Genomic DNA, 22,423 nt, shown 5'->3' with positions numbered 1-22,423 from the left:
AACACTAAACTGTCATGCTAGTCGTCCATAACCTCACTTTTTTCCTGTTTTGTTGTGTTCAGTGCTCGTGAAAAAACAAGGATTTCACCCGAAAATACGCATTTTCCATTGAATTTTTCCATCTAAATTCCTCCATAGAAGTCCATTGAACAATATTCTTTCTGAATATCAAAACCAATTTAGGATTTTAAGTGATTTCCGTGACAAATACCTTGACTGATTTGTTTGCGGGATGGAGGCAAAAAAAGAGGAAACAATGGAAATTGATGAAGATAAGGCCCTCCTGGAGTCAATGGATACGTCTTCCGATAGGAAGCCTGGTCCAAATGTAATGGCCAGTTCTACGACTATCCCATCAGTGACCATTTCGCTGCATCCTCTCGTTGTTATGAACATCTCTGAACACTGGACTCGCATTAGGGCCCAAGAAGGCGCCCGGAAGCAAGGTAAATTCTTTAAAATTTCTAATTGTTTCATAGAATAAAGCATTCTGATCTGGATTTACAGTAATTGGAGCCCTGATTGGGAAGCAGAAAGGAAGGAATATAGAGGTTCTCAATTCTTTTGAGCTCAAATTTGAAATTAACACGGATGGAGACATCATCATCAACAGAGATTATTACATAGCCAAGGAGCAACAATGTAAGCATAAAATTATGATAAAAGAGGTGTAAAAAATCTTATAGAATATTCTTTTTATGCAGATAAGCAAGTGTTTAGCGATTTGGACTTTCTGGGATGGTACACAACTGGAGAAAATCCATCGGAAAGTGATGTGAACGTGCACAAGCAAATCTGCCAGATAAATGAATGCCCTATAATGCTGCAGTTGAATCCTCAATCCAAGGGAGTCGATGTAAGTTCAAAACATTTGTCACTTAATTTTATTTAAAAATATTTAACTTGAATGGAAGAAGTTTAAATTTTTGCAAAGGAATACAAACCTATTTTAGAAGTTCAAAAGTCTAAATTTAAAAATATCTCATCCTAATTATTTATTATTAATGAAAAAATATTTTAAGAATCTTAAATTTTTTTAATTGTTACCTGTATCAATCATTTTCACCAATTTTTGATATCATTGATAATAAAACACGATATCAATGGATAAAACATTTCAAAATTATCTTCAGAATATTGCCTACTAATTAGTTTTTACGAAAAAAAAACAATGATAGGGGGAGGCTTTGAACTTTCGCACACAAAAATGATATTCAAGTTCAGTGATTTTTTCTGACTACCATGCAAACCGTATGGATTCTCCAACTATGCCAAAAAAAATGTCTTACTTATAAGGTTCATAATCCCACCAAACAAAATCCCAGGAAATCCTTAGATTTTCCTCCAGAGGAAAATGAAAATTTAATGGCGATTTGTCCGATAGATGAATCAAGTTTCTATTATCGCACGCGATTCACGCCATCATTGAACACCCCATTTTCACCGTAAATTTTGCACCGGACACTAAAAGTTGCACATCATTGTTTAAAGGGAACTCTAATCTACTTGATTAAACCATTTTTATAAGGAATAAAACATTTTAATATCACTTTTTTGGAACTTTTCTGAGAGATGTTTTATTGACATTAAGAACCATTTTTTTGCTTGCGTCTACGAGAATTTCACTCCGGAAACGGTTAAATCTGATGAATACTTTCTTGAAAAGTCCAAATATCACCAAATTTACACGAATCAATAAGTTTTTAAAGCTAAAAATTGACTAAAACTCTGCAAGCGAGAAGACCACACAAGATTCCACCATTCCTCCACGGAGCCGGATATGCACAAAAACGTTTGAATGCGCATCATTGAAGATTTCTCTGTTCCTGCAGCTGCAGGAATCGGGATTTAGCACAGATATTGAGCTTCAGCAGGTGAACAAGCTAAAATTTTCACAAAACATCTTACGGACAATTTCTTTTCTTTGTCATGCAAAACAACACAATAGTGAGGTTATGTCAAAGATTGTCAAAAACCAGTTGTAAACTGTATGAGCTTATTGCAGATGTGATTCTTTCATTGCACATTCAGTTTGTGCAAGCTTGAAAAATATTTTTATATCAAAGAAATGCAAAATTGCTTAATAATTACTCAACTGCAGCCTATTTGAGTCAAATTACTTCTTGTTTATCAACTTTACGATTTTTAAGTTTTCCTTTTTAGTGGTGGATTAAATCGGTAGATTACAATAGATGTGAATATGAGGGATCGCATCTAAAATTAAGTTTCTTGGAAAATGTGAGAGAAGCCATGTCTTCTATGTGCGATCGATGAATCTGAGTCAAGTTTGTGAATTTTGTTCCACCCACAAAAAGTGCCTGTTCAGCCTAAAAGATTTTTACTTAAATCTGATTCCTAATAACCCTTCTACCCTCTGTGATAGTAGTTTTTCTGAAAAGTGATATTAATTCTGCACAATTGTATGAAATATTGCACAGCAAAATTACAGTTTTGGACCTGTTTTTATTTTTTGCTTCCTGAAACTAGGAAAAAAGGATTAGACTCTCAATTTTTTCAGGAAAGATGGGATTTAAGGCTAGCTATTACAATATATAGCCATATGTGAGATTCATAAAGGAATATGGGAGAAATATGAAGTGTCTGAAGGTAGCGTATGTGCGAACGATCAAAGCCTCCCCCTAAGTACTGACATACTTATGTTAAGGAAGTATCCTGATTTAGGATATCAAAAAAAATAACATCTGAATGATTAGCAAAAGAAGGCTTTAGCTTCTGATGGAGGTTTCGTACCTTTCGTACCATTCGATTTTTCTTCTCTTTCTCTCAAAATCCCAAATTGGTCAAAATACGGAGTGGATAAAAAAATTCGAGGAGCCAAAATCCAGAACAAGGAAAATCCCAAATTGGTTGGAATTTTGAAGTACCAAGTTTCCGAAGAAACAAACTCCTGAATTGGTCGAAATTAAAAAGAACTAAAATCTCGAATTGATCGAAATTCAGAAGAAACAAAATCCCGAATAAAACAAAATCACGAAGGATCGAAGTCCCGAAGAAGCAAAATCCCAAAATTATCGAAAATCAGAAGACTCAAAATCCCAAAGAACCAAAATCCTCTATTGGCCCAAGTCCAGGAAAATTGAAATCCTGAATAGATTGATATCTTGAAAAACCAAAATCCCAAATTCTTCGAAATGCAAAAGAACCAAAATCCCTAAGAACTAAAATTCTTAATTGATCTAAATCTGTCTGGGTAAAATCTTGAATAGGTCGAAATCCAGAAGAACTAAAATTCCAAATTGGTCGAATCTCAGAAGAACCAAAATTATGAAAAACCAAAATCCCGAATGGGATGAACCAAAATCTCCTGAATGGATCGAAGTTCTAACGAATAAGAATCCCAAATTGTTTAAAATTTAGAAGAATACAAATCCGAAAGAATTAAAAATCTCAAATTGATCGAAATAAGACTCAAAATTCCGAATGGGTTGATATCCCTAAGAACCAAAATTCTGGATAGGTCAAAATTCAGAAGATCCAAAATCCCGAATCGTGTCGAAATCCGGAAGAACAAAAAATTCCAATTTGATCGAAATTCAGAAGACCCAAAATCCCGAATGGGGTCGAAATCCGGAAGAACAAAAAATCCCAATTTGATCGAAATAAGACTTAAAATTGCGAATAGGTTGATTTGATATCCCTAAGAATCAAAATACTGAATAGGTCAAAATTCAGAAGATCCAAAATCCCGAATGGGGTCGAAATCCGGAAGAACAAAAAATCCCAATTTGATCGAAATAAGACTCAAAATTCCGAATGGGTTGATATTACTAAGAACCAAAATCCTGAATAGGTAAAAATTCAGAAGATCCAAAATCCCGAATGGGGTCGAAATCCGGAAGAATAAAAAATCCCAATTTGATCGAAATTCAAAAGACCCAAAATAACGAATGGGTCTAAATCCTGAAGAATCAAAATCATGAATTGGTCGAAATTCAGAAGACTTAAAATTCCAAAAAAAAAAACCAAAATCCTGAATGATCTCGAAAGAATCAAAATCCTGAAGAACCAAAATTCCGATGGGTCTAAATCCCGCAGAATTAAAATCATGCATTAGTCAAAATCCAGAAGAATCAAAATTCTAAATGGGTCGAAATCCCAAATAAAAACATCATCATCATCATTCTCAACCCATTATGCCTATTGGGGTCGCGGGCCCACGACATCTAATTTAGCAGCCCACGCCTGTCGATCCTCCGCCACTTCAGGAAGATGTTCAGGTTCAATCCCAAGCGCTCCAAGGCAAATCTGCTTCGAGGTCGACGCCTTCTCACAATGGCTTGCATAGTTTTTCTGGGGAATATTTTTCATCCCAAAAAAAAAACCAAAATCCTAAATAGATCGCATTCAAAATACCCAAATCCTGAATCTGTTAAAATCTCGAATGGATTGAAATCTTGAAGAACCAAAATCCGAAATAGGTCGAATTCAAAAAACCTAAAATCTGGAAAAGCCAAAATACTGAATCTATCAAAATTCTCGAATGGATCGAAATCCCAAAGAACCAAAATTCCGAATGTGTCGAAATCCTGAAAAACCAAAATTATTAATTGGTCGAAATTAAGAAAACCCAAAATCCCAAAAAGAAACCAAAATCCTAAATAGATCGTATTGAGAAAATCGAAAATAACAAAATTTCGAATGGATCGAATTCTTAAATGATCAAAATTCCGAATGGGTCTAAATCCCGAAGGATCGAAATCATAAATTGGTCGAAATTTGGAAGACCCAAAATCCCGAAAAGCCAAAATCATGGATAAGTCACAATCCCAAATAACCAAAATACTAAGAGCCAAAATCTGGAAAAACCCAAATCTCAAAGAGTCGGAAACCCGAATGGGTTGAAATCATACGAAGGCTCATTCTCTGAAAATCCAAAAGCTAGCAGGGGTACGTTTTCACTGAAATTTTGGCTCTTCAGAATTTCGATCAGATTTATTAAGAAACAAGAAGAAAACAAGTATAACAAAACTTCCGAAGCTTAAAAAGCTTACTAAGAAATCGATCATGCAGAGTACTTTTCTTTTAACGGATTTACTTTAAACGTATTTTTCTCAAAACGATTTTTTCCGGGCTCAAAATTTGTTTGTACACGGTTTGACTCTCATTTACAGTTGGAAATAAATTTTAAGTGAAAATCGATTTTTCCTTTAAATACTCAAAAATTATTAGATTTAACTTTTAGTCTATTTTTTTAAAAGTATTTTGCAAAGTTTTTTTTATCAAATAAGACATTTTTTAACGTTATTTGTCCACAAAAGATTTCATCTAATTCACATTACCTATAGATCACCTTAAAATTTACCAATAATACTAGTTGAGAAGTATAATACTCAATTTTTGATAAAAATTAATTTAGATATCGATAATTACCGAATATTACTGGTTCATAAACAGTTAGGGTTGGTTCCATCGGTTCAGTCTTGTAAGGGGTTCCAAGACCTTTTCAACTATGCCAAATTTATTTAATTGAGTTTAGTTATTCAATTTTTGGACCTTTTTAACCTTTGACCCTGCAAAACCATTGTTAACCCATTCGTTACCATGGTATTATACATCATACGTAAATTGAGTGATTTTAGATAATTTATTCCTGGGAAATTGTTATCCGAATTGCTGTCGGGAATTGATTTTTAGTTACTTTAGTTCTTCACTTATACTTGGAAAAATAGTCCGACAGAAATGAAAATACATTGTGTTATTGTTTTCTTGCTTCGCGGAAGGTCATGTGAATTTTTTGCTCAAAATGGCTAACGGAAAATTCGACAACCCGTCGAATTTGTTAAAATTGGTCTTTTTCCTCTTTCCTGATTTGAATTGTAGTTGCCAGTTTGTGTTCTTGGATAGTTACTCTATTTAAGACAATAGAGTTTGTAATGAATTAATACACAGAATTTAAATCCAGTAACCGTTAAAAAAATTTTCTTTTCAAAAAATTCATCTATTAATCTGTAGGAAACTAATCCCAAAATATGAACATTCTATCTCAAGTATTTCTGGTACATTGACGAAAGGTTAAGAAGGAAAGTTTTTTTCCTAATAAGTTTTCGTGAAATCCCAAGAAAACATTAGGTTTGGAAGGTAAAAAGAGAGCGGAGAGGGGTAGTGACAAATGAAGGTAATGATAATGGTTTTTGAATCAACTTATGCAGGGGTTCCTGAAAATCCCAAGTCACTATCTCTAAGCATTTGGTAGGAGATTTAGTAAGGGACATACGAATCAGACAGACAAACAACGTAACATAATTTATCAAAAATTCGAGGGATACAGCTCTCTCGGCAGAATTTGAGCAGTGAAAAGAAGAATGTAGGGAAAAGTATTCTCCCTTCGAACGTTCAAGCCTTCGAATAATGTGAATTTTCTTCTATTTTTCCTAAGAGACTTGAATATTTCTATTAAATATTAATTAGCTTATTGTCAATTTATAGATAATTATATCATAAATATGTGTAAGTCTTTTAGAAAAAATAAAAGAAATTCACATTATTCGAAGGCATGAACGTTCGAAGGGAGAGTACTTTCCCCTATACAGCTTTCTGCTAACTGACAGAAAGACATTTTAATTTCTTTGAGAGGAGTTCACAAGGAAATCTTGTGAACAATTCTTTCTAGAAAGGCCAAACATTATTAACATGCAAAAATAAAAAAGGGATGAAATTCAAGAACGCAACCTGACAAAATTTTGACAATTTGCTGTTCTCTTGCGTTTGTTTGCAAAATAGGAATGTGTCTCAGATAAGGGGAATTGGTGTATTGTATGAGATATTGGGTATCTTTTTTGACTAAATTTTTTGTTATAGAAAGTTTTGTGAGGCTGCACTCTTGAATTTTAGCTCAAATATGTTCTATCTAGGGGTTCTAGGAGTATAGAACGAGATTCTGCTTTTGGTAGGTAGTAGAAAATGATGATCTTTGGGTTTTCAGAAACTCCCAATTGGACTGTATGAGTCCATCATTGATATTGTTCAGGGAGAAGCAACAATGCTGTTTGTTCCTCTGAAGTACACCCTTGCAACGGAGGAAGCTGAGAGGATTGGTGTTGATCATGTGGCTAGGATGTCTACCAATGATGGTGGAGAGAATTCAGTTGTGGCTGAGCATCTAATGGCTCAATATGGTGCCATAAAGATGCTTCATTCGCGTGTTAAGCTGGTTTTGGCCTACATCAAAGAAGTGGAGAGTGGCAAGATTAAACCAAATCATGAGATCTTGCGGGAAGTTTATTCCCTAAGTCACCGTCTGCCTATACTCCAGACTCCGGCTTTTCGTCAGGAATTCTATATGGTGAGCTTAGAAGTTTTTTTTTTGTTCTTATTTGTGGTCAGGAAACTCAGATAAAATATCTTTTCCAGCAATCAAATGATGTCTGTCTCATTACGTATCTGGGCACCCTGACGAAGGGATGCAATGATATGAATCAACTGGTGAATAAATTCAATGTTTTGTACGATAGACAGACAATGGGAAGGCGTATGAGGAGTCTTTTCTTCTAAGATTGATTTATGTGAGAAATAAATTACTTTTGGAATTCGCATTCAGTGTTTTGCTATCACCGAAAATTTCCTGGAATTGAGATGTATTTTATCGATTACTCCCAATTTCCTGCGCAAGCTCCAACATCAGTCAGAATCTTAATTTCCCAAAATTCAATACGTATATACCAGTTTCCCCATCAGAAAAATTCTAACTTTTCCCCGCTCTCGAGATTTTCCATCAAAGCAATTAAGAACAATTTATCGCACCTTATTTCCCCAACAAAAGTCACATTGAAAGGATAGCATTTGGAGGCGGCACAACGGGACAGTGGCTGAGATTAATCTGTGTGGGAAGAATTTGAAGTGGGCAAGATGTCAAATGGATTTGTGTGCCTCCAGATTCTTCTCCTATGCCTCTTTGTGCAGAAAATTCACACCGACGACAAGAATATCACGAGACTGTTGAACAATCAACTCATTGTGAGCAGACAAATAATGTGTGTCCTAGAAAAGAGTCCCTGTGATCAACTTGGACGACAACTCAAAGGTATGAATTTTCGCAGTTTCTTTTGCAAAATCCACCCCACCCATTTTTGCTATTGCAAAAATTGCACAGTGCGGCTTAATTGGCAAAAACGTAGTGAACAAATAGATATTCTTGAGAAAATGAATATCCCATGATTAATCGGACAACAATAATCAATTTAATGTGCAAATGTATAATCCCCGTCTATACGTGCGCTTGGTAAATACACAATGGACTAATGTTGTCTCCTCCTCTGGTCAGGGTGAAGGAGATTTTCTGATTATACCATACCAATTACAATGTACTTGGAATTCATGGTGAAACACCTCTGGCAATTGATGATCAAAAAATATCACCACGTGCATCTTGATTGTAGATTTCCTTAGGAATTATTTTTCGCAAAGTTTTTGAGTAAATTCTTAACCCATAGGGGCTTGATTTATAGACGTGCGTTGTCATTCTGAGGCAGAATTTGACTTCTTGAGTTTTCTCCGAAAATGATTGTAAGATCATGCCTACCTTCAAAAACATTGATAGTGTCGAAAGTGTTAATAACTGTATTACTCTAGTTTTAGATTTAGAAAAAATCTATTCTCACAAACTAAAATTATGAATGGGGATTAAAATTACAAGCTCTAAAAATAAGCCTCAACCCCTGTGAAACTCGATTCAATAATTTTTCAACCGGTTCTTTCAAATGGCCCAAACAAACTTGGCAGATCCCTAAAGAATATTCTTTAACCCTTTAACGACGAGACACTTTTTACCGACTGAAAATCAACAATAAAAATTAAACTGAGAAACATAATCAATGATAAATCTTACATCTAACATTGGAAAGTCCAACAGAGTCTGATTCGGTGTATTTTTTACCTCCATGAACAATAGGGACAAAAATAGCCCAAAAATTTAAGTAATTTTTCTGACAATACTAATGAATAATAAATGATATGAATAATAAACGCTTTAATGAAAAATATTGCGTACACTGAGAGAAATCCGAAAAAGTTAAAATAACATTTTGTAAATGTTAATTTTACCCTGCAGTATTGATCCAAAATGGGTGTAAATATTACCCTTTTTAGGTGTATTAGGGGTTAAATGAACTCTTTTTCATGTTAATTTTAACTTTAATACGGTGTCAAATTAACATTAAAAATGTTGATATATTTTTACACCTAAAAAGTGTTAAATTTCTGAGGAAAAAAATGTTAATCACACCCTCTTTTTTCTCAGTGTATGGTTATTTAAGTTTTTATTGCCAAAGGGGTTTTGCTTAAAAAAATTGTAAGTATAAAAAATAAATAAAATCAATTATGAATTTGAGTATTTAAAAATTCGCCATTTTTGAGCTTAAATATTTACTACATAGCAAATAACTAGAGACTTGCAAAAAATATTCTAGATTCCTTCAACCTTCTACTATAAGAAAAAAATAACTTTAGGTTGTCAGGAAAAATTATTTTCTTTATGGGACACCGGTGTTCCAATCGGCCTTAAAGGGTTAAAGGAGAATGGTCAAATCCGGTCCCGGAATCGCCACGAACGGGATCTATGTCATTGGACATACATTAGTATAGGTAACAACTTTTGTTCTGGGACCAATGTTCTAAACCATGGAGGAACAGTTCTAGAGCATAAAAACTATTTTTTAGAATGATGAAGAATGATCAAAAGTATATGGGCGCTGATTTATCTTCATACAAAGATTAGAGTAGACGCATTTTGAGGATATTGATATAAGGTTGAGAAAAATTCCGGGACCCAGTTAACTTTCTATCTTTTCTTTCTATCTTTCAGAAAGGAGTTATAAGGTGAAATGCTCTCATTTTACATGAGGGCTACCAGAACGGAGGGTGGAGGGAGGGGGTGGTGTGAATAAATAAAAAGTTTGAGTCATACACTGACCCTATACCGAATTTCATGAAGATCAGTTTAGTAGTTCTTGTGTAATTCGTTCTCAAAACAGTGATTTTTCGGAAGGATAAAGGCCTTTTTACAAGGACTCCCAGAGTTTATCGTCCTGGGTCCCGGCAATTTTTCAATCTCATATCAGTACCGACAAAATGCGCCTACTCTCGTTTGTGGCGATTCCGGGACCAGCGCCCATATAGTTTTGACCATTCTCCTTTGCGCTAAAGTGAAGCTAAAAATTGTATTACATGCTTTTGGGAAAAGATCTGTAGATTCAAAAGACAGGAAAAAAACTGAAATCTAATTTAAAGGATCAAGAATGCAATTTTAAAATGCTTCTAGCACTATAGTAGCTCTAGTCTCACTTAATATCCATTTTTAGGATGAATAGCAAAATTTTAGTAATTTCAATACATAGTTACATAAAATATTATTCTAATGAAGAAAATTACACTAAAGAAATATGATTGATGGTCTGAACATACGTGAATATTACTGTTTCTTATAAAAATGTACAGCTAGTATCGAAATTTATGCAAAAAACAAAATGCTCTAATTTTTTGTCTTTACTAATTACCGCCAAAGGTAAGTTATTCTCGAGGATCACACTGAGTTTATGTGGAGTTTATATCAGGTTCGGTAAAATCAGAATGCTCGGAAAATTTTATCTAAAACTTCTGATCGCACACGATCATTAGTGTCCTTTTGAAAATGAGACATGAGGGCGGCAAAGCAAATAGGAATTATTAAAAATATATATATATATATATATATATCAGTGTTATATGTTTGCTTGGAAGCTACGTCATGCAAAAAAAAATCAGTTTCTTTAAATTTTATTCGATTGAAAATTATAAAAATAAAGATAGCAAAAAGCATAAAAATAAAATTAGGGTGGGAAAGTTTTCAGGCTACGAACAATCAATATTTTTTCCATATTCTTTTAATGAATATGACCTATATTTTTCAGGAAAGGTGTGACTTTAGGTTTAGACTAAAAATATATTGCCATAGAAAGGTCAGATTCAATAAAAGGAATATGAGAAATATATGAGTGTTCCAAGCCAGAATATCTACGAAGCGTGAAAGCCTTCCCTTACTTCATTTATTTCTGTTATAAAAGCATTTTTGTATATTTATTCAGTTCGTAAAAAATTTGAATAATTTCTACTCTATTTTTCCGATTTCTTTTATTTTTGATTTGTTTTGGAGGTGGTCCAGGTGAACATTATCATCCAAATATAGCTACGACCTAAAAACTCGTCATCTTGAATTTGATTCAATCGATTTGATTAAAGTTTGATTTTTTGGAAAGGTCTTGAAATTTTCAACCCGATTACAATCGGTAAAGTACTCATGAATGACCTTATTCTGTTTTTTTTTTTTTTTTGAAAGAATTTTTTTCTGTTCGAAGATATGTTACCCACATATGTTAGGCTACACCAGCCAAACGGTGAAAGATACGAACTTTCGGTCTTCGGGAGACCCCCCATAAGTTGACCCTGAAAAAAAAGAGGGTGCGATTAACTTTATTTGATCATAACTTTAACACTTTTTAGGTGTAAAAATATATCAACATTTTTTACTGTTAATTTTACACCTTTTTAAGTGTAAAATTAACATGAAAAAGCATAACTTTAATCCATAATACACCTAAAAAGCATAATATTTACACCGATTTCGGATCATTAATGCAGGGTAAAATTAACATTTCCGGAATGTTATTTTAACTTTTTTGAATTTCTCTCAGCGTAGGATTATTGTTATAATTTTAATTTTTCTCTACCCTCTCAATCGATTTATTTTATTTTTGGATTTGGTTAAATTTGGATTTTTTAGCAAGGTCTTGATATCAGTAATGAATCGATTAAATATCTGTACGTAAATGAATTATCTTTCTCGTATTTATATTTTTTTATTTGTCTGTATGTTTGTGATTCATTCCACAACATTCTAAAATACTTACTTCTTTACCAATTTTTGATTTTCAAATGCTTTTATAATTTATTAATCCATTTAGTCGCTATTAATTGACTAAATACCAAAATATCATGCTAAAAACCTAATTCACGGAGAGCTTTATCTCATGAGTTTGAGTATTCGACAAAACTGGATTAAGATTTAAATCTTTATTGAAATCTGTTTTTACTTCTATTTCGATTTAACAGAAGAGTGATTTCAACTCTTCCAAATATTCAGAGTCACTCTTTCGGTGTAACTTACTTTTACTTTTTTCGTCTTTAAATTTAAATGAAAAGGAGAGTTATATAATTCCTTTTATTTTACAGCAACAGAAATCGAAAAATGATTAAATTTGAACATAACTTTTGTTTATTTTTACTTTTTTCAATTCGTTTGTTTTTTTAATTTTTTTAATGAAAAAAAAATTATTACAAAAAATAAACATGAATACAAATAGTATGTTGGAGAATAAACAAGAACATTACAATTATTATTATTTTTTTCCTAAAATTAATAATAAGAATTGATTCCTAAGAAACTGATAAGTTAAATTATCGCAAACGACATTATCATTATTATGCCCAACGCACAATAACTTTTGTTTAGTAAACATGTTTTTGACATTTCAATGAGAGTGAATGAGATCTAAATCTAGTCATCTCGCTCATTCTCATAGGAAATTTTGAAAACATGTTTACAAACAAAAGTTATTGTGCGCTGGTCATTACTTCTAGGAAACTTGCATTTTTGTTTTTACTTTGAAAAGAATATTTTTGTATTATTGATGTGAATTTGTTGTTTGATAGCTGAACTTACGAATCAGTGAAATTTTTTGTAGCTGACAGTAAAAATCATTAAGTCCTCAACGGGTTAACACAGCAATATAACATTACGCAGTGCAAAAAAAACTTCACTAAAGTTTTCCATAGGAAGAAAAAGCTCAAGTTGAATTTCAGCAAAATTATTTCCTATTTTTTCCCCTGTTGTTAAGATCTTTATTGACTAAACGGGCTAAATGCGGTATTTTGCAATTTTCCACCAAGAAATTCATCATACAAGAAAATTAATTACATCCGTTGAATCTAGTTTCACTTGTTTAATTCTAGTATCTCTAAATTAATTCTTTTTTTGTCGGTTTAATTGAATGAATAAGCTTGAACTCGTGATTTATTTATATTCTTGTCTGTATTACGAAAGATCATTGACTCGGTTTTACGAACTTCATTTCTTCTTTTCGGCAACACCTTATATTATTTATTGGATTTTGAGAACTTAATTTTTTTTGTCAATTTTATTATTATTTTATCTTTATCTCTTTAATTTTTAAGTCTTTGAAATTGTGTAATCATAGTGCATAATTATGTGGCTTCTTATTAGGCTAAATCTCAGTAAAACTCGGTAAAATTTATATAACATTCAATTTTAGCACGTGTTGCAAATATAAATTTTATAATTTACTATATGAAAAGACGTAAAAAAATTTATTACACCTACGCAGGTAATGGAAATTATAACAAAACGAAACGATCAATCAAAATGTTAGTCTTGAATTCCATAGTTGAATTCCATGTTTTCATTAAAAGCTGTAAAGTTGTTTGTAAAGGTTTGTCAAATAGCAAAATCCATCTGACAACAATAAACATATGTTGGAAGTATTTTTTTTAGGAATAAATAAATACAAAAACTAAAGAATATTTGATATAAAGTGATACATAATTTAGAAAAATTTAATCTTATAATTCTTTCAGCTGCTCTTCCTGAGGTGATCCTGAGGAACTGTCGAAATTGTTCTCCACAACAGGCTCAGAATGCCCAAAAATTGACAAACTTCCTCCAAACCAGATATCCTGATGTATGGTCAATGCTTATCAGAAAGTATCGTGGAGGTGTTTAATGCAACGAAGAGTAAATGATGCAGGATAACAGAGGCAGCACAATGAATCAAAGATGATTTATCATTAGTAGAAATTAAATTTTTATTAGTATTAATGCGCATTTCTCGTGAATTCCGTCAAATTGTGGTGAGAGTCATTAAAAACAAAAAATGAAAATTCCTCTAATTAAAACTTATTAGTTTTCCCACATAGCAATAAATTTATGTGCATATCAACCCAAGTTTTAAAGGAAATGAGTGTTTCAGAAAGAAAATAATCTTTCGTCAATGTAATATTTGTGCCAAAAAATATTGATAATATAATTCACCATCATATCACATTGAATATCAATTTTATCAGTATGAATAATCTTATTTTTTTCCATTTCGCTATCAAAGAGAATATTTTCCTTTAAATATTTCATTGTTGAGCAATAAAATCAGTTCATTGTCACTTTTCATGAGGTTTCCAAGTAAATAAACAAGTCTCAAATAAAAAATTCACTCACAATTATATCTCATAAGAATTCTCTATGAATGAGAAACGTATAGGAAATTTTTTACAATGATTCATATTGAGATAACAATTTATCATAAAACAACAAATTTTTATTATATTTCCTTCCATATCCTTCAATTTTATTTTTTTGACTTTCGCCTTGTATACCTCAAGCTCAAAAATCAATAGTAGAGAAATAAAAGTCCTAAAACTAGTAGCGTCGTTGAGTAAATTGTATATTATTGTATTATTGTAGTCAACATAAGTGTGTAATTTGCATTGGAACAACAAAGTTTAATGATGTCAAAAGCATAATTAAATGAAATAAATGTGTCGATTGTAGATATTGCACATCTTTTTATTCTCTATTTGCTAAATTGGGAAAACCCCAAGGATACTTCAAGCTTTTTATTTCAAAACAAGCTTGTTCAGTAAATTAATTCATCTACGGCTTTTACGGTGATACAGTAAAACGAGTTTCAGACCTAAGGCTTAGCTACAAGTTTGACTTAACTTCTCTAACTTCTTGTCAATTAAGTTTTTTTTTGAAAAATTATCACTTAAGATTGAACAACATGGGAAAGTAATACATAAAATTTTGAAAAAAATAATAAAATTTACTATTTTGAATTTCGAGACCATCGGAAATGGGCTAAACTTTAATTGTGAAGCCGGTCTAATGGCCAATAAAATCATTGCTAATAACGAACGGCTAATATTACTACTATTTGATGTTATATCTCTTTGGTTTCTGTATCTACTAAGGTTCTAGCTAGAACCTCACAGTTCGAGCATTCTTCTATACTGATAATGAAAAGAGATTCATTTCAAGTTATTATAGGATTTTCGTCATCGCAGGTGATTTCCCTATGAATGAAATGATAACATTTATGATTTTATGATATGATATAATATGACTTATATAATATAACCATTTATTCAAAGTCAAACAGTTTCATGCATTTTAAATTATGGCATATATTTGTATTCTATTTATAATTTAGATCTGCTCTTGGTAAGCACCCCTTGACCACTAGGATATTCTTTACTAAGGACTCGGACTAATCACTAGGAAGAGGCTTTACTAAGAAACTGTTGAAAACATCTAGGAAAATAGGTTAACGATATTGCATTGCGATGAATAAAATTGATTTAGATTGATTGTAATGTTAAATTCTGTGATATAAATTTTGGAATACAGTGCCCGCTCTCTAATCCGGATCGCCGTAATCCGGACGAGTTATCGACGGTTACCTTTAAAATAATTTTGAGGTTATGTATGCATGTGTGTTCAGCAATGAGAATGAATTATCCTGTGAAGTTTTTGTTCAATAAATGAAGTATAATAGCATAGAATTCTCTAATTTTGTCCTTTTATACTTCTTTAAAACTTTTATTCTAATTCTCGGAAAAAAACCTTGTATTATATTTTCAAGACGTTGAACAAATTCAAAAAATCCATCCGGATTACGAAGCGGACATCTGTCAAATTGTCTCCCAATCATCCGGATTACGAAGCGGGCACTGTACTTAGAACCCTTAGAACATTATTTCTTTCTATATGTAGTAAAATTAAAAAAAAAACATTTAAGCATTTAAGAAACTCGTTTTCACTGTAAGGTAGAACCGGTAGAACAAGATGTTTCAAAGTTTAAAATGTCATAATTTTCACCTAGCCTAATAGCCTGAATAGCCTAATTCAGGACCTGCTTGAAATAGGATTTTTTTAATAGGGGAGACTGGGGCACATGTAACCATTTTCGATAGATGCGAATTTGAGGTGATTTTCCAAGGACACCGTGATTTTTTGGAAAATATTTCTTAGCTCATGTTTTTCCCTTGGGTATAGGCAATTCGTCGAGGGTAATGCGGATGCTGGAAAACAATTGAGTTTTCCATAAAAATAAAATTTGTGTCACTGTGCATTTTTCTCTTTTCACAAAATACCTGGGGTAGAAGTAACCACTTTCTGGGGAGGATGTAAACACCCTTTTTCCCACCCTTGAAATTAACTTTGCACCACTTTCGATTACTTTAATTACTTAAGAGATATATAAAGACTGCATATTTTTCAAAAAATCACGATACTTTTTACAAAGAATAATTAAAATAGCAAAAAAACTTAAAGCATGCATATCAAAGACATTTTTCAATGGATTTCCCCATATTTTGATATCATGTGACTTTTTATTAAACACAGCGCCACCAATTTTTTTCGTAATCTATGAATTATAGATATTTCGCATGAAGGTCAATTTCCCGCTCTTTTACCTACTCATTTTGTGAAATTGAAATTGCCTGTTTACATCTACCCCAAATGCTGTTTTCTGACCAATTATTAATTCTTTTGAAATAATGAGAATCTCAATTTGTATAGTAAATCCATAAATATAATCCTAAAAGATGTAGGAAAGAACTGGTATTGCTACATTTCGATTATTTTACACAGTTTTTAATTTCCAGGTGGAAATCCAAATGACCAAAATAATCGAAATATCAACATTTTCGGGAAAAATGATTTTTATTTTTAAAGTATTAGGATTTTATTGACCAATTCTTCTGTGGACATACATCCCCATGGTATCTATGAATGCTTATGGATTTTATCCTCTGGAGTCTTAAAATTAATGAAAAAATCACAGTGTTTACAACTACCCCAGTTTACTACTGCCCCAGTTCCCCCTATATCCAAATGGTATTTTTTTTCAATTTATCTAGAGCGTAAATGATCAAATTTATAATTTTGTGACATAGATTCTTAAGTTTTATTTTGAAAGTGAAATTAACATAGTTAAGATTATCCGATTTAGATCATATGAGGCGCTCAGAGCAAAAACTCTAAGTCGTATGCATTTCCCTATTAAAATAGCGTTTTTTTTTGCTTTGATTTGATTTTGTATATTAACTTTTCTCCATTTTGAAAGTAATTTTGGAATTCTACAATTGAAAACCCCGTCGTCCCTACTCGTGAAAAACTTGACTAGCTCATTTTTACAAATCTTTCTTGAGGACAGTCTTGCACCATCAAAAAAAATTTCAAATACTTGAAAAGGTGATAATCGTTTGGTGCTAGGTCTGGGTCTGGACTATATACCGAGTGCGACAAAAGCTCTCATTACAGCTCTTGGAACGTTGTTAATGATGTGTGCGGCCTGACGGTGCCTTGATGGAACACAATACCATTCTGCTGGCCAATTTTGGGTTCTTCTGATCGATCACCTGATTTAACTGGTCATTTGTTGAAAAAAGAGGTCCGAATTGAGCATTTAATCATTGGGAAGCAGATCATATTGGATGATTCCCTTCCAATCCCACCAAATACACAGCAAAACCCTTTTGGCCATTGATCCGGGCTTGATGATGGTTTGGGAAGACTCACCATGCTTAGACCACGATTTTTAGCTGATTTCCGAATATTCTTGTATGTGACCGATTTCTTATCACTAGTCACCAACCGTTTCAAAAACGGGTCGACTTCGTTAAGTTTCAGCATAGAATCGTACATATCAATTAGGATCAAAAGGTACTTTTGTGACAATTCGCGTGACATTCATATATCTAGTTTTTTTCCTGAAACTAGCCTCATGAAAATGGTTCCAAACTGTTTCCTGGCTAATCTTCAGTTCTTGAGGAATAAGAAAAGTGCTCGTGTGTCGTTCCAACTCGATGATTTTATCGATATTTTCGACAATTTACCTACCAAAGCGTACCTAATCTTTAATGTCCATTTTACCAAAACGGAATCGCTTAAAGCACCGATTTGCTGTTGCATCAGATACTGTGTTGGATCTATAAACAGCATAGTTTTCTTGATAGCCTGTTTAATTTTTTACGTTTTTCGTATAGTAATACTGAAGACACATATCGATTTTCTTTTGTTTTTTTACCCACATTTTGGAAAGCTGTAAAATACAAATGGTTTCACCAAAACTGTATAAACGTTTTTGAAGAGTGTTGTCACCTTTGAAACACCATTTAATATGACCCTATCCGATTTATAAATCATGAGATATCACTAATCAATTCTTGCAAAAAACCTTAGGACCTTATACTTGACATAATATATAAATACAAATTTAGGTATTCTGTTTATTAAGGAAAAATTCTGTATTACCATTTAGAGTTGTGAAATATCCCCTTTTGAACAAGTTAAGACTTAATCTGTCCTACCCTAAATTTAGGCGGAAAAAAATCGGTTCTTTCCAAACTCTTGGAATATGCAATTTTTCTTATTATTTTTCTCAACAATAAAAGGTTTCAGGGTACCTGAGTGTTCAAGATATTCAAAGCGATACAAAAATTTCCACTCAATCATTAAATGGTTTTACAAGCCCTCCTTTCCACATAGCTTCTAATGGACCCATTTCTTTAAATACAATATTGAGCATGGAAATATAAAGTACATTTGTGTACTATTCATTCAAGTAATATTACTTGAATCTAGGATAAAAACTACAAGCAGCAAACAAGATGTACCAGATTACCCCAATTTTGTCTCAGTCTGCCCCGTAGATAAAACTACTAGTGGCACAGTACTATTTTAAGGATCAGGGACAGGTTATTCGTTCCATTCCCCAAATCGCAATTGTTCAAGAGGTCTCTAAACTACCTTCTACCTCTAGTAATTAATAATGCCACAAAATTGATCTGTCCATTTGTTGGTGGGAGGGTTAAAGCCTGGCTTTTCTCGGCTGATCTTGGATTGATTGAGCAGATGCTCACATCCGTCTATGTGTAAACTACGGGAAGGTTGGCTCATTCACCTTGGGGTACCCCTTGATATTCTCTGCTTGCTGACACTCTCTCGCCTATCGTCCTGGACATTTCTTGGTGTGCCTTATGTACGGGGTCTGTTACCTTGGACAGTTTTGTTATGTCCCAGTGCGATGAGCATGGTCATGTTCCTAAGCTGAGGTGGTTTCTTCCCCGGCTTCACTGGGTTCTTTCCCCTAATTGTGAAGTTTAGGCATGTGATTCCCTTTTCGGGGGTGACTTGGCTCCGGGGTACTACTGATGGGGTGTCTGGGGGGTGGATTTGGGTGGGTGTCATGTTTGCTGAGGGGTCTTAGGAAGTTTTTCGCCTTTGGGCTTGGTCTCACTTTCCCGTATCTTAATCTAAGCTTAGTCCTCTGTATGTTACTTATTATTAGCTATTGTGCTTTTCGTGCACTTTACGTGGGTGGGTGCTGTTTCGCGAATGTATTTTGTGAGCTTCTGATTTAATCCACACCTCATATTTGTTTCCTTTGATATTCTGTTTATCGTATAACTTATTTATTTATTTATTACTTACTATATTTATATTTAAAATACTTTTTGCTATTTCTTTAAACTTTATTTATTATATTAAATGCCATACGGCTGTACCAGCCTGGCCATTGTCTCTTGCTTGACATTTCCCATTCCAAAAGATACCATTTATGTATGAAATTATTGTAAAAACGACTTATACAACCTGTGAAGGAGTTTTCCATGGTTTTCACTCTGGAGGTTGGTCACCAACGCTAAGACGTCGATGGACGCATGGGAAGTGGGAAATGTGAAATGCAAGATGAAAATAAATACAATACAATACAATACAATCTTTCTTTCTCTGGGAAAACTCATTTAATTGACCACAAAAAAAATCCTAAATAGTTCTATGCTACAAAAAAACAACGTCTCAAACATCCACTCTCGCTCCTACCCTAAAAAGTATATGACTCAAATTTTAGGGTACCCCCGTGGGTGATAACACTATCTTCAACAGATATACAGTAACCGGCTTACGAACTGACTTGAACTTCAATTTTGACCATCTGGTTTCTTTATACAAAATTGTTGACTTTTTGATGGATTTCTTTCTTCTGAAAGGTGATACAATAATTGTATTATCTATACAAAGGAAATTATACATTACCGCTTTTTCCAAAAGTTGGTAAACAAAAGAATAAACAGGAATGGTTTGGATATCAATGAAAAGTGTTTAACTTTACTGAAACATAGTTAAAATCTGTAGTATCCAAAAATAATAATAATAAAAAAATATTTGTTGTTTAACTGTTTTAAAACATTATTTATTAAATCTTATCACGGTTGCGTGGGAATAGTCAATTATCGCATATTTACCTGCGTTTATCTTTGCTTCCAGTTAAGATTAAAAGCTTATCGATCTCACTTCAAGTACTCAAGTACTTGATCTAATAAATAAAAATAAAGACGAACAGGAAACGGATTAAGATAATCATTTTATTCACTGCGACCACTCAGTATACACCTGATTCATTTTAGATAGGGGCTGAGCACGAGTTTGTCCAATCGTGTGGAAAGACGCAAACTTGCCATCTAACATCGAAGCATAAATTGGGCGAACAATCTATAAGAACTGGAGCACCTTCACCTTTGCATTGGTAGAACTTTGTAGGGTCACTTGATGCAAAGTGACGACTTCCAGTTAATTCATTTCCGGTACAGCTTGGTACTTGGCAGGATTCGTAACTATAAAATTCAATAGAGTTCATCTTGAATTAATCCAAGTTTTAAATTCAAAAATTTCGCGAAATTTTTGTCATAACATAGCCGTACCCGGTCGTAAGATGACTTTCAGGTGAAGCTCCTGGACATTGCGTATTTGGAATAGGTTCACAGAGGCCATTGTTTGTGGCAGAATGTCCTTCTGGACAGTCAACAGTAAAACATTCAGGCACTCCATTAGGAGGATGCACTACAATTTGATTCCTTTCGCAGACAAGTTCAATACAAACCGGAGGATCAACCGATAGATCTGCAGCAAACCCATCTTCGCATTGTAGCTGAGGGTTGCTTTCATGAGGTGGAACAATGACTCCCGGAGTTAGACACCTTAAATGTTGCTCATTGAACTCTGTACCTTCTGGGCATTGTTTCAATTCAGCAACTCCAACTGCTGTACACTCCCAGTAATGATATGGACTGCCTTGTTCAGCAAATCCTCGACCGAATTCATCAGGGTTTCGACACTGGGGTCTACTCCAACCAAGGGTTAGAAACATAAACGAGATTAAAAGAATCTTAAACATTTTTATGTATATTCTTTATGTTCAACCGTTCAAAGAAAACTGAATTTGTGTCACCTATTTCGGCGTCTTTTATACCCAAAAATTAGGTGCAATTAAAAGTATAAAAATCTTATCAATATTAGACTTTTACAATCGTATGTAACAATGGTAATAATAGAATCAGAGTATTCTGCTAATTTCCTTTACGAGTAATAAACGTAAAAAAAATAAAGCCATATTGTATGTGGCGCATCGGAAATTTCATAAGGCAATCAATACTCAAAAATAAATAATAGTATGTTATAAATAGTGTTTATTTTAATGTCTCGATGACTTCTTGGGAATCGTTATCTTTTAGAGGGCTTTTGTAAAATATAGTATAAATTACATAAGAGAAAGTTAGTGAAGTGCGGTGATTCACGGAAATGCGAAATGATATTTATGACGCAAGTACTTGATGATATTCATTAGACGAAATTGAAAAAGTAAGTGTAACAACGTAAGAATTCTCTTAAGTACCGATCCACTTCCTATCTAATTAAATCGATTAAATTAATATTAAACACCTACAATATGTCAAGAATATTAGGATATTCACGTCTATTCCGACTTTCGACTATTCTAGGGGAAACTTGGGGCACCTCCGAACACGCAGTAGCACCCATCACTGCGAATTTTTAATTTGACATTTGACTTTAGTTCAGAGGGCGAGACTTGTATGAATTTATAGATACTATAGAGATGCTTGTCCACTGAAGAAATGTTTATCATAGTCCAAGTTGTTCAGAAATAAAGATCACTGTTCGGTACTACCCCAGGTTCGGTGGTGCTCCAGTTTCTCCTATAGGAAATTCAAGATAGACATTTTTATAGGCATTTAGGGTCAAATTTAAAGCGTATTTAAGGTTGTTTTGAAAGCAATACAGCGTGGCTTGGATCAGCAATTGTCGTAACATTAAGATTTGTCTATGGGTCGGCTAAACATTTATCGGTTCCGCTGCATCCAGACCACTTATTTGGGCCCATTATACACTCCCCATCACTCCATTCTATCTTAACCCTCAAGGCGGTCCTCCAGCTTTATATCTCGGCTTCTATATGCCTGAGGTACACACACAGTGCCGTTTCTATATTGCGGC

General features: G+C 33.3%; 3 protein-coding genes across 3 annotated transcripts; 2 read left to right on the top strand and 1 right to left on the bottom strand.

The window, feature by feature from the left end:
* Nucleotides 1-20: 20 nt before the first annotated feature.
* On the top strand, nt 21-7,551 carry LOC129799326 (COP9 signalosome complex subunit 6). Its single transcript, XM_055843136.1, has 5 exons — nt 21-446; nt 508-642; nt 705-856; nt 6,944-7,303; nt 7,372-7,551. The coding sequence occupies exons 1-5, from the start codon at nt 233-235 to the stop codon at nt 7,510-7,512; spliced, it is 1,002 nt and encodes a 333-aa protein (XP_055699111.1). The 5' UTR covers nt 21-232; the 3' UTR covers nt 7,513-7,551.
* Nucleotides 7,552-7,642: 91 nt separating this feature from the next.
* On the top strand, nt 7,643-14,610 carry LOC129799386 (uncharacterized). Its single transcript, XM_055843218.1, has 2 exons — nt 7,643-8,041; nt 13,645-14,610. The coding sequence occupies exons 1-2, from the start codon at nt 7,867-7,869 to the stop codon at nt 13,788-13,790; spliced, it is 321 nt and encodes a 106-aa protein (XP_055699193.1). The 5' UTR covers nt 7,643-7,866; the 3' UTR covers nt 13,791-14,610.
* A 5,697-nt stretch (nt 14,611-20,307) lies between these two features.
* LOC129799336 (uncharacterized) lies at nt 20,308-22,253 on the bottom strand. Its single transcript, XM_055843147.1, has 2 exons — nt 20,833-22,253; nt 20,308-20,745 (listed from the first exon to the last, which is right to left on the bottom strand). Exons 1-2 carry the CDS (start codon nt 21,303-21,305, stop codon nt 20,535-20,537), a joined length of 684 nt encoding a protein of 227 aa, XP_055699122.1. The 5' UTR covers nt 21,306-22,253; the 3' UTR covers nt 20,308-20,534.
* Between the last annotated feature and the right edge of the window lie 170 nt (nt 22,254-22,423).

Source organism: Phlebotomus papatasi, chromosome 1 (assembly GCF_024763615.1).
Source record: "Phlebotomus papatasi isolate M1 chromosome 1, Ppap_2.1, whole genome shotgun sequence".
In the NCBI taxonomy this organism is placed as follows: domain Eukaryota; kingdom Metazoa; phylum Arthropoda; class Insecta; order Diptera; family Psychodidae; genus Phlebotomus; species Phlebotomus papatasi.
This window is presented reverse-complemented; position numbering and strand designations above follow the sequence as displayed.